The sequence below is a fragment of the Pleuronectes platessa genome, chromosome 12, assembly GCF_947347685.1.
Source record: "Pleuronectes platessa chromosome 12, fPlePla1.1, whole genome shotgun sequence".
Lineage (NCBI taxonomy): Eukaryota > Metazoa > Chordata > Actinopteri > Pleuronectiformes > Pleuronectidae > Pleuronectes > Pleuronectes platessa.
Window position 1 is genome coordinate 12,757,698 of NC_070637.1, and position 13,492 is coordinate 12,771,189.

Consider the following 13,492-nt stretch of genomic DNA (forward strand, 5'->3'; position numbering starts at 1 on the left):
GTCAAATGAACTCCTTTTCAAATATCAATTTAGCATATCTTGTCCCAACAGTATTGGTGTTCTTGAGTAAATTCCTTTTTAGTACAGTAATACTGCATTATTATACTATGGGTGGATGGTATATGCATACATTAATTCACATTAGTACTAATATCATATATGATATTTTTGTTCTTGGTATATATAGGTGTAAATCAAAAGCAAACTTAAACAGTTATCATACGCCATCTTTTTCTATCTTTGATGGAAAACATTGACAAAGTAGCAAAATAAAATAAGGGGGAAATATTCAATAATAATAATATTAAATCTATTTTACTTTGTTAAGTTTGCTATTTATTCTACATGAAGACATATAGAAAAAAGTAACATGCCACTATACATCATAATGTATCATATTTTTCAAATTAGATTTTTTAAATCTAATTTTCCATGTATGAAGTCTCAATGTACAGAGCAGTGATGGGTCGGTGGATTGTTACATATAATTTAAAATTTGATAATCTGAGCATTCATTTGTTTAATATCGTGATTCTGTGGCTCCAGAAAAGTAGGGCACCATACAGTCTTCATAAATAATACAAAAAAATTGCATCCCTGTGAGCTTATTCCCAACTTAGAACAATCATTTATTAATCAAATGTTTGATATAATATATACAGTTATCTATACTTCAGACGGATGTTATGTTCCTTATCATAACATCAACTTAAGGCGCTTGTTTGTTCCTAAGCTTGTCTTAACCAGTGGTTAAATTACCGCTTGTTAAAACTTAGACTTTAGCTCTAATGTAACTGTAAAGCAGGTACACTAAAATGATAATGTGCAGATCCACAGAGGGACTGAGACACGATATCAAAGAGATTCCCTCAATATATAGGGCTAAGAAGTTCTATGTTCAGGGAATGTTTCGGATACATTTTTGCATTAAGCTGCTTTTTTAATTACTTGTGGGTGAAGAGACCATTCTCAACACCAGAAAGGATTTTAGGCAAGTGTAGAGAAACTAGAGGCTGATGTAATCCACGCATGGTTTAACTTGTCAAGGTGGTCTAAAGGCTTGGCGTGCTGCTACATTTCAAATTCAAAATATACGCTCACTGTCTCATAGGAAAACCGAGCCCAATCCCACAACGCTTAACATCGCAAAACCCAAGGATAAATAAATAACGTCCGACAAAATGAAAATTAATGATCCAGGTTGACCTGATTCGAAAAGTCAGTTTAATTCTTGGGAGCTTTGCCTTGGTTGCACATTCAGGGGAACACGGACGTCTTGACAGCTCCCCCGTTGACCTTCACCTGAGCTCAGGGACGGGGAATTACGGCCTCAGCAGCTCCGTGCAGAAGCAATATATTTACAGTTCATAATGTCACTCCCCACTGGCAGCACAAGGTTTATCAAGAAATGATAGGTAAACACGCTTCGGTCTTTTTAATTAGTAGCTCCTACTTTTTCAACCGGGTCAATTTGGTGTTGCATTCAAGCAATGAAATTCTTATTTTGGAATGGCAACACTTATTTTAACATTTAACTTGAAAAATGTAGTTTTTGTTAAAAAAAAAAAAAAAAACTGACTGGTCCTATCAGTATAATTCTTAAATGAATAGCTATATTTTAAGAATCTGACCACACATTAAATGTAATTATATATCATCATTTTTATTCTGAGCTAGTTCTCTGCATTAGCTCAAGATTGTGCTCCTCACAGACATAAAGCCACTTCATTTATCAAAGAACTCCTAAAACGCAAGCTCACTTGTGATTTCTATAGAGTCTATAAGACCAGAATGGGAGGTAGAGACTTCAGCTACCAGGCTCCTCTGCTGTGGAACCAGCTCCCATTCTGGGCTCGGGAGGCAGACACCCTCTCTTCATTTAAGGTTGGGCTGGTGAGTCATGAACCATCCCCTAGTTATGCCGCTACAGGCATAGACTGCTCTCTCTCTCACTATCTCCGTCTCTCTGCCCTCCATTTATTTTACTACATGTCACTAACCTTGTGTTTTTCCTTCTCATTGTCTCTCTCTCTCGTCTGTCCCCTCTTTTCAAACCATCTCTCCTCTTGTCCCCATTTTTCTCTGCTCACCCCGACCGGTCAAGGCAGATGGCTGCCCACATTGAGTCTGGTTCTGCTAGAGGTTTCTTCTAGTTCATGCGTTTTCGTCTCTCCACAGTCGCCAGTGTTTGCTCATTAACTGTCGGGTTTGTCGATCATTTTTAAGATCTCGACCTTCTATGTCAAGTGCCTTGAGATAATGTTTGTCATGATCTGGCGCTATACAAATACAATTTTGATTTGAGTTATTCATATTATAATTATAATTTATATTACTGACACACTATTTCTGTAAATATCGTTTTTTTTTATAATTCTAATTATAACAATCAGTCTGACGGAGCTTAACTATGACAGTAACACAACTATTCCCACTGTTCCCCACTTGATTTTCTCTATTAATCTGTGAGGTCTCAACAGTACTGTGTAAAGTGCCTTGAGGTTTTTGTTTTGAATTTACATACAAATAAAATTGAATTGAATCGAATGATCTGAACCATATGGTGCAAGTTCATTTATTGTGTGTGTACAAATCCAGGTTAACTCGTTAAACGGCTGTTTGGCGGATGGTTCAAAAGGGTTTAACTTAGTCTAATCAATAACGGGTGTAGCTCGGACGTAGCATACAATAAACCAATCAGAGGGCCATCTCGTCAGAGCCGGGTTGGGCTGGCAGACTGTTATTATCGTGGCAGATTTGCCAGAAGGTAAAGGAGAGTGACACGTGATGTGCACCCGCCTGTGTAGACGTGTATTACTGTCTTGATAACGCTCCCTTACAACAACAGTGAAACACTGCAACACTGACTTCACACCAGGCATTATTTCGTCAAAAGGGTAATTGCTCAGCACATCAATGTGGCATCAATGCGCCGATCACCTCATTTTTAAACCAACACATCCAGATCACTGCAAGTGCATTCGCTATTTGAGCAACGCGGGTAGCTACTTGACGGGGCAATTAAATGGAGCTAGGAAAGACCCTTGCGGTGTGTGTGTGCTTAGGTTTGAATTTACACAACAAGAAACAGGGTTGTAATTTCATTGCACTTATTTATCTTAAACGCTGAAAGTATTTTGGGAGAACTTAGATTTAATTCTGAAAAATGCAAATCCTTATAAATCCAGTAATTCGCTCCCTTGCTGCGATGTAGCGAAACAACAGAAACAGTGGTTTCTTTGTACGATTGTCGTTCCTCAAGGAGCTTAATTGTAATGGGCGGTTTGATTCAGGTTTCTTACAAAATACACCTATTACAGTGATAGCGATCAGCAAGGGGGGGGGGGGGGGGAATGATAGATAACTGCAACACCAAAGGGAATAACCACAAATGAAACAATTAGTTTCATCTATAATTCATGAGTTATGTGAAGGCCACTGGAGAGATGTGGATGATAAATCCCCAGTTTCATCCTATGAAGATTGTTTTACTGAAATACATCTTTAACAGCAAGTTGGTGAGATGATTAGCTCGGACACATCACCATTAGAGGGATTTCACACAGCTTCAAACTAATGCTGCGAAATCGTATTTACTTTATCGGCGTTCAGCGTGGCATTCATATGAGGCGGCAAATACAACACCGCCATTACTAACCATCTAAAATAATACCTTCAGCATGTGAGAAGTATCATCTTCAAATTGTGGAGCGAGCTACATTTAATAATTAGAATCACAACACAGGGGTTTAGCTTTTAGCAAATGGGTCCCGAGCGAAGGGGGAGCATGAGGTGAGGGGTACTCAGCTGCAACATGCGACTTCACCTCTAGATGTCACTAAATTCGACACACTGAACCTTTAACATTGTGATATAGAGCGTATTTTAAAATATGATTTTTCAGGTGAATAATTCGTGTTTAGCGTATTGATGTTTATGAATGTGTGCAATTTGATGCAGATCAAACAAAAAATCTGGATTCAGTTAATTTAAATTTGATTTCATAGGGGACCACTTCATGGGACTTGATGGAAGTTTGCACTTCACTGTGTGTCATCTTTAGTTTTTAAAGACCATATCCAAAAGTGCATCAACTTTGAACTGGTCATTGCTGCTTGCATACAAGGCCATGCTTATGTGGTGTTATACAAAAGTAGCCTTATAACATATTTATAAACCCACCTTGCTTGATACCACTCTTCTAGTGTTTTCAGGAAGTACCTAATAAGCTAGATTTATCATAGCCCTGATTTCCATGGTGTCATCACAACTCGTCGGATTTCCCTCCTTGTGACAAGACAATGGAAAACAGTAATGGCCTCTGAGGCAGATATCATCCCTACGACAAAACACTCCTGAGCTGAACTAAGCTTAGAACTCATCGATACAGCAGCTATAGATCAAGTGGGGTCATGTAATCTCCCACTGTCTCTCATTGGTTTGTTCTCGCTTTAAGGATGTGTGGGGAACGTACAGATGATTTGAATCTGAGCAGCAGAGGGAGAGAGAAAAAGGCAGAAAATGAGAGGGAAGGGCAAATGAATACCACAGAGGCCGACGTCTTTACATGCAATTACTGCATCCAGAGGGAAAAACATGTCTTTAGATGAGCAGCAGAATACAGCAGGATGATTTTGTATGTAAACCTCATGTTTAATTCAAAGACATGTTGCCGCCATTGCAGTAAGTATTGCATGATGCTACACAGAGCTTGAATCGGAATTAATTGCACTATTGTAAACAGGCAAAACCATATATGAGAGTTTTATCATTCTCATTTTGAAAAAAATATTTCAAATCTTGCCTCATTAAGTATAAATCAGAGCAGAGATTTACACTGAATTGTTCATTGTCATTTTCAGTCATGAACACAAAACGTAAAATTTTCATTCAAGCGAATCGAGTGAAATCCTCAGCCCTGACCATCTCCGAGCAATCACATTTGCAAAGAGTTGCTTTAACCACATGGATAAAATTACAGAATAGAAATTAGCCACGGAGTCAACACTCACTGCATATAAATACTTAAGTGATTCCCCCAGAAAAAAAGCCACAGCCAGGATCTTTAAATACAGCAAAGTCACGCCGTGTGGTTTCCAAACAAGATCGAGGAGAATGAGCTCACATGGCAGCAACTCAGAAAATGATCTGTCTTTATATCAGAAAACATTTCTGTAAGTCATCCTCTTTCTGCTCAGAAAAATGTAAACACATGACATCTGTAATCTCAGAAGAGACAATTTGTGAGAGTCCGAAAAATTTGAAATGAGATGCTGCCTTCAATGTCACAGAAGAAAATAGTTTGTTATATTGTGTAATTTTTTTTTGCTGTTATGCAACTGGCAATTCATATGTAACTCCTCTGAGGAGAAGAGGGGCAAATCGTCTTACCTGTTTACTGTAGGAAATGCAGGGAGAGAAGGGAAATATTTCATACGTATCAAATAGGGAATTCAAGTCTCCCTCCACAGAATGGGTCTGTCCCTCGGGACATGTTGGTCTTGAGCGTAATGACTCTCGGCGCAGACCTCCTGAGACAAATTGCCACTGACCCCCATGGATTTTTCAGGGCACACTCGATTGGAAATGGACTATTCAATTTCCCACAGGGAGCCTTGCCATTACCCCGCTATGCATCACTGAAACGGCATCCAGTCTGGGCAGTGGCACAGAAATATTCACAGAAGGTCGTGGAAGAAGTCTCAAGTTCTGATTATAGTTTAATTTAGTATATCTATTTATCATATCAATAACCAGGATGGATAAATGTTGACCGGTTCTGTGGTTGTTGTGTGCATGGTTACATTAAGTCGGACGCCGCAGACTCGCGGTGTGACGGGAGATGATTAATGGACCAATAACAACTGGGGGGAAATAATCTCTCTGAAGGTAGCTAAGCCACGTGCCTGCTCTCATAAATAACCTACACAAAGCAGTGCTGTACGTCACTCCATGAACATGTATTATGAGCATTTTCCTCTTACTTCTTAAAACCTACTGAAAGCATCGGCATGATTCCATCGCCAACACGCAGCATCGCAATAATACCTGGCAGCTTTCCATCAGCGGAGGCCGGTGGAATGGTCATAATCCACGATCTCAAAGCTGGAATATAACTAAACAAACTGATATTCAAAGGATCCATTTCACAGTCCGCGGCTCAAGTATAGGTATCTCCCTTTTATCTATTTTCTGCTACGATTCATCCACTCCCTTCTGCGGGCCAAGAAATAGAGTTTTTCATCACTGCAGTCTCTCACTGGCATCGACCGGCGATATTGATCCGGAGCAGATCTCCTTCCCCTCCACCTGGGGAGCCAGATGAGCCTTGTTCATATTGATCCAACCTTTTTATTCCGCGTTCTCCTTCGCCCTCTCTTTAGGTTTGGAACAGTCATCTCTTATCGTAAATATTCTCTGAGAAAGGCATTGATAACTATTAATCCAAGAGTGCGCTGTTGGATTTTCTTGTCACCGCTGATCTACGCGAGATGATGGACGCGCCGCTGAGGCCCGCCTCAGAAAACCCGCCTCCGAAAACCTGTCGGCGGTGACAGCCGAGGGATGAGAGTGTATGGTGCTGATTGAGGATGCTGATGACGAAGCTGAGTCTGGCATAAAGAGACACCAAACATGTCCATCAGGAAGCCAGACGGGCGGTTCTGATGTACCGAAAAACCTCTTTTTTTGCTGCGAACAAAAAAAGCGGGATTTTGTTGAAAAAGAAAACACTCATTCAACTTCAGGCAACAGTCTGAACGTTCTTCTTTTCCCTTCATCACTATATTTTCCCTCTGTGTCTATTATAATCACATGCCTCTGTTTTATAATCCCACTTTATCGCACTTCTTCTCTGCACATTGTGCCCCCACTTCCTTTCTCTGCCCATTTCCTTGTGCTCATTCTTTAAAGAGAGAGAGGGAGAGAGCGAGAGAGAGAGGCCTCTCTGTCTTTAAGTCCTTCACTCGCTCTGTATCTTCCTGCCTCCCCCTCAAGAGAATCTGTGGTAATGTACTAATCTGTGGAGATTTAGTGCAGTCTTGCCAATCTGCCACGTCAAGATACACAAATCTCACTCCAGGCAATTACAGTCCCCCCCCCCCCCCCCTGCACTGCAAAGGAGTCTTTTTCTCCATTTCTGTAGCTGTGAAAACTGCCTCTGTGACCCATCAAGTACAATTACCTTGTTTGTAGTAAACACAGAGGGCCCTTGGCTGGTGTGTGGAACAGGTGACCTGGCCGGTGACGGCACCAGAGAGGTAAATTAGTCACCAGTAAATAAGCTAAATTCCCTGTGTATGAAATCTTAATGTTATAATGTTTGATGGGAGAATCTCTGCAAAGAGTCAAACAAGAAAACCAGCTCAACAATGTGGATTCAATGGAAATCATCAGTCTTTACAAGTAACAGAGGTGATGGAAAAGCAGCAACTCTAATTTACTACATACCTTCATCATCAGTTCATATAATAATAATAATAATAACAGTTGTTTTTAGAGTCAAAGTTAATAAAATATTAAGGAGTTAAAGTAATGTTCCATCAACCAGGTGGCTTAGACAACTTGAACTACACTAGAGGTGCTTGGATTAATTGTATATTTCAAAATTGATCAGCTTCAGAGACAAAGCAGATGGTGAGTTGGAACGCAGCAAGTTATTCAAATGACTGAACTTGAGTTCAGGAAGTCACTTTGTTTTAGCAGCTTATTACGCACAATGCTTATTTTAACACAAAAAACATAGATTTATTTTAAGGCAAATAAATAAGCCAAAAAAAGATTTCTATTCAACGCTGCATTTCTGTCCTTGGGGAAGTTACAGGGTTTCGTATGAAGTATAACCTCTTAAATATGGGCAGGAATTTAAATTACCAAACTTCTCGTAGGCACGTGAAATAGAGCGATAGATTGTGTGAGTGTTCATCAGAAGGAATCCGAATGAGATAACTTAAAAAGCTGATATAACCCTTGCATGTGGTCACTGTGCTCTGCCTCTTTGCACAGTCTTAACATGGGATATTTTACCTACTAGCATCCAAAGCCTGCTCAAACGTGATTAGTCAAACTAAAAACCAGAAGATTTCTGGCATCCAGATTCTACTTGTCCCAAACAGAATCTGTTTAAAATCGAATTCCGACTTATGTGATCTGTGTATGAGTGACCAAAGATTATTATTTGATCAAATCCTCGCATATCTCGCTACATAATTACTCGCTTTCCCCCTCCCGCAAACATGAATCATGTTTTTCACACTATTGTTATGAAGGAACATGAATAATTAGAGGTGTGAAATACATTTTCGAAATAATTCCGGCAGTATTTCCTCGATAACTTGTTCTTTTTAGACGGAGCGACAACTACACATCTCCTCAGCAGCCCTGAGGGGTCTGTCGCCTGCAGCTAATGAGGGTTTTAGTGCAGTAAATCACTGTAACTCAGCGTTTGTCATTTCATTCCATTTTTTTTTTATCTTTCAACATTAGGTTTTAAAGATATTGTGGGGAGGAGCCGGCTTTCATCCGTTCAATGACTGTCGTGCTTAGGGATGAGCTTTGAAGTTTTGGGCCCGTCAACAGGAATATTTGCTTAAGCTTTCAGAGAAAGAAGAAAAAAAAGGAGGTATGCCAGAACACTTCTTGAGGATTTCCCGGCAGAAATCTCCCCAAAGACGTGAGAAATCCATATTTGCAGAGACTTCAAACCTGAAACTGAGCAAGACTGTGTGACACTTGAAGAAATATTGCCAGGGTAAACATTTTCCCTTCACCTCCATGTTTGTAATTTCCAAGTGAGTTTGTCTTTAAGAGCTGTTTGAATGTGACAGAAGCTGCAAAGGAAAAGAGAAAACTCAGGGCGGAGGCAGATCCCCGACTTTCTGTAAGCACTCGCATTTTTACCTCACTGACACTTTTGAAAGCTTTGCCTCCTGGAAGATAAAACACTGTATACATAATTGTTTTTATCGCCACGGCAGTAAATCACCTTCTTAGTTAAAGAGATTGAACATAACACTAAACTCAAGTTTTACTGTTATTTTTTCATATATAATAACAATCATTCGCTGATTAGGAACAAAACAGAACAACAGCTTTGGTTGGGCTCCTCAGTTTGGGGCTTTTAGACCAGATGGCGATGACATCACCCATATGCCCAGACTTTAGAGATAAACCTAATTGAGTTTTTGTGGGGAATCCTGAGTCAAGCTCTCAAACAGCACTCCCCCTGACATTTCACATGACAAGGGTACAGACGAACACTGACTGTAAAGTGTTGTTCCCTCTCTGAGTAGCCCTGCAGGACACATGTGAATCGCGCTCGGTTCCTCCCTCACTTCGGAACATCTACTGACCACGGAGATTTAAACGTATCAAAGATGTGTTCAATGTGTCGGGTTAGAGCGGAGGAAGTCAGCGAATCTGAGAGGAGCTCACCGACAAGCCTGCCAGGTTTTATGTAAAGCTACAAAGGCAACATCTGTTGTTGATTCAACGCACACCACATGCCATTGTGTTAGCTGTCACATAAGGATGGCAAACAAGTCTTGATAAGTTACGCTCTGATATGCTGTTCCGCATTATTTAGACTAGAGGAACTTGTTACACCGTGTTTGCAAAGTCCCTGTGTGCTGCAGATGAACATCATCATCAGAAAATATAAAGCAGCTCTCTGTACATACCCCTGTAATACACTGAAAAGGAATCTTTCCTATATGAATGTACCATTTAAGAGCAGCGAAATAGAACTTCCTCATAAGTTAATGGTTTTGAAACTTTTTTTTAACTACAAAACTCACTTTTTCACATTTTTCACCACTGCTACGCTCATCAGTATCCCACAAGCACCTACACACGGCCCTTAAAGCTCAACATCACGCTGTGAATATCTACTTCACCAATACATTGACAAATCCTTCCACTGCATTTGACATTTATCTCAAGTGCCTGGACAGTCGCATGTGAAAATCTATGTTGCCGTATCGACAACCAGTAAATTCCAGCTGCCATCTCACAAACCTGTCAACACAACTGTAAATGGAAAGAAGCAAACGTGAGAGCACCCAAGTCTATCGTGAGCCCACCGCTCCGCTGCCTCTTCCTCACCTGCCACTCCGCCGATCCGCTCAGGTGCGCACTCTAACCCCCTGTTGATGTCACTGATACAAAAGCCAGAACGTAACCAAACCAATGATTCAGGTCCCGCGTCTACCGCAGCCCACTCGGCTGTCAGAAGCAAACAACAGAGCACAGCATGGTGCATTGGAATTGTATCACTCCATATGGATTTCAGACACTTCTGTTTCCTTGACTGTTTGAAAATCCATGAAAATGTTCATGTGATGGCTGAAGATGACATCAAAGGGGTTTTAATAAGCAGCCTCACAAGCAAAACAGAGACAAATTGCTTCAGCATCTTCCTAGGGAACAATTGATTTAAGGAATATTCAAGCCACTGTACATGACTGTTAGTATAATCCTAATAAACAAGTTAAATACAAAAACTATCTCACACTAAAGCTGAGATTTTTACACATTTTAAATTACTATTATATAAAATAATGTAAAATAGAAACATAAATATGTGGCTAATGTTTAAGTGATGGAGTAAAAGCATCAGGAGTTGGACTAATTGAAAATCTGTAGAAATAATCCATTATGATCTACATTGAAGCTTGTGCAGTTGTAAATGTGTGGAGCCTGAAAATCCCACATACTGTACATAAAGTGAGGCTTTCTCTTAACACACTCCCACATCACTTACTCACCGAGCTGTACTCAATGCCTGCTTAAATAATATCCATAACTGTACCATGAGATGAGGAATGCAAACATATGCACACCTCCATAAAGATGCTTTTTTTAGAGTCTCGTGACCTGGATTAGACACCAGCATCAGAACAGAGCCAAGACTCAAGATGTATATTTGAATCCACTTGCATGGAAGGTAAGCTGTTAATGTATTTGTTAACATCCACTATACTATTGCCAATACGCAAGTATATTTTTGATCAAGGAGTAATTATGGCATAGGTTTTGTCTCAAGTAGCTCAGGTTTCATTCATAAAATGTAAAAAACAACAAATTATTGATGTATGTATCAACTTTGTGGATTTTTACTATTAACCCCACAAACCAAAGTGGAATTGTGTATGTGAGAACATAACCCATATGTCAAACATCCCAATTCAGGGGCTGCATCCTTCGGAGGCTACATGTGAAGACAGATTGTGTCCCTGTGCAAAAACGAGGGTGTCCCACTTCAAATGCACCTTCAAATGCATCCATCCATCACTGAGCAACAGAGGATCCAATGGGTGAATCCCTCTCAGACCAACCTATCCCAGGAATCATTGCATGCTTGTAATGAAGCTAACGAGCTAGCTATGTGGATGGCTAAGCTGCACTCAGTTCAGACGCTTGAACACAGCAAATGGCTGTGATTTGGTTACACATTTACCTCAGCTCTTTCTAATCCAGCAAAGAAACAGAAAGAATAGCTTCAAACTGAAAGAGCACCACTTCTGGCTTGTGAAGCTGATTCCTGGATATGAGCCCTATGTTACTCTTTGAAGGCATCTGTTAGATGTGTTGTCCTTTAAGTGTGCAGCGCCCAGTTAAAAACCGTGTTGCAATAGATTCATGTGTTTAAAAAGAACAAGAACCCTGCAGGTAAGACATCAATTTAATTGGTCAAGTAAAATAAAGCACATCAGGAGCAAACACACCAACAAAGGCCTCACTTCAATGAAATCCCCGGGAGTGCGTATACTGTCGGTCTGTAAAATAAAAAGGGACAATTTCTATCTTTTGAAAGTGAAAGCAATTACATTAGAAAGTGGACTAATTTAGAAATGAGTGTACCTGTAAGCCTGCCTGCACAGCCCGCAGTTCCTCTTAAGCTGCGCATGGCAGTTATTGTGATGACAGCAATTAAATACCCAGTGATTTGTGTGCCAGTGGTATTACGACTTATCCCTCTGCATGCCCTGCTCTCCAGAGCTGCATGGGAACAAGGTTTTTCACGAACCCGGTGTCGGTGCACAAGCTGCAAGCAGCACACATAAACTAGCCCGTCCTCAAAGGAGCAGCCATGAAACACCGGATAAACCACACAAGTGGTTAACGTGACACGGGAGGACCTCAGTGGGAGCTCACATAATGCACACTATTCTCACCAGCTTAAAGCAGACAATGAACACAGGCGCTTTTCCTCGCCTCTCGGTTTAATACTCAAATGGGCAATGTGCGTTTGAGACCGCACAGTACATAACTGGACTGACTAGGTTTCAAACTGTACGACACGAGGGACATCTAACCACGGCCCAAATTAGAAACATTGTGCTACGTATGTCCGATTTGTGCCTCATCAGCATTCTCTCAATATCTCCCTGTGGCTTTCCTTCTGCCACATCCGAGCTGGGTGTTTGGGTTGGAGTAGTAAAAACCTGTTTGTTTCACATGAAGCCTTGGAGTGCACACTAAATACACCATTCAGAACTGAGTGGGTTTTAATCCACTATTTGACTAATTTGGGTGAAACGGCAAGTTAACACAGGGAACAGTATTCACATGGTCATGGGCTATGTCATTTTTGTTGGTATCTTTTGGATGACCTGTATCATTGTGGTGAAAAATTGGCCAAAATATAGTTTTTTACATAATTGGATCATTGACCAATAGTATATTTGTATGACTATAGTATAAGTCCTTTTTCTTCAAAATGTTCACTTCAGGCACATGTGTATTGGAAATGACACTTACCTTAAGAGATGGAAAAATCAGTCCTGTAATCTTGTCATAAGGAATGGTTTTATGTGTATACGTGTGTGTGAGTGAGTGTGCGTAGGTGCATAGCATGTATGTGTGTAACATCCGGCATTACAATCGCATTGAATATATATCCATAAGGCAGGTTGAAGACTTACCTGTTCAGATGATGCTTCACAAGTTCATGACAACAGACATTTAATACATTTTATTTTTATTGTTGGTATAAAAATGTACCAAAATTCTGAATGAGAATTTGTGAAACCTAAATGAATAACCTGGTACATTCCAATGCAACATCAAGAACAACATAAAGGAAGAAAAAGAAATGTCCCAGAATGCAAGTGGGACACTTGAATGTCACAGTGTTAAAAACTGCTTCTTATATTATAATTCATACAGTTTTACATAATTTTACATTGAATAAAGCGTACACATTGACATTCAAGTTACCCACACTCTAGTCAGCTCATGATGACTTGCTAAATTTGACTTTACTTTAGTAACCAACTTGAAAGAATCAAAGTTTTACCTTGAATGCTCAGTAGGGACCTTAGAAGCCAAGCTTCCCCTCTCTGCCCTGAGGAGGAGAGTCAAATGGGAAAGATCAGAAGTCCACTTACCCCACGGGGAGAAGAGGTGAGGATCCCAGCCAGGATGGGAGGCCCACAACACTATGATCAAGCCTCACTCGCAACCCCCAACCCCATTATTTGAACTAAAAGAG

The 13,492-nt window shown here is 40.3% G+C and overlaps 1 protein-coding gene across 1 annotated transcript in view; it reads right to left on the reverse strand.

Moving 5' to 3' along the window:
- LOC128453865 (neurexin-1a) overlaps nt 1-13,492 on the reverse strand; it is a 255,113-nt gene that overhangs the window by 221,266 nt on the left and 20,355 nt on the right. Inside the window, exon 6 of the mRNA XM_053436966.1 lies at nt 13,298-13,345. Within this exon, the coding sequence (XP_053292941.1) occupies nt 13,298-13,345 (48 nt within the window). The remainder of the gene's footprint in view (nt 1-13,297; nt 13,346-13,492) is intronic.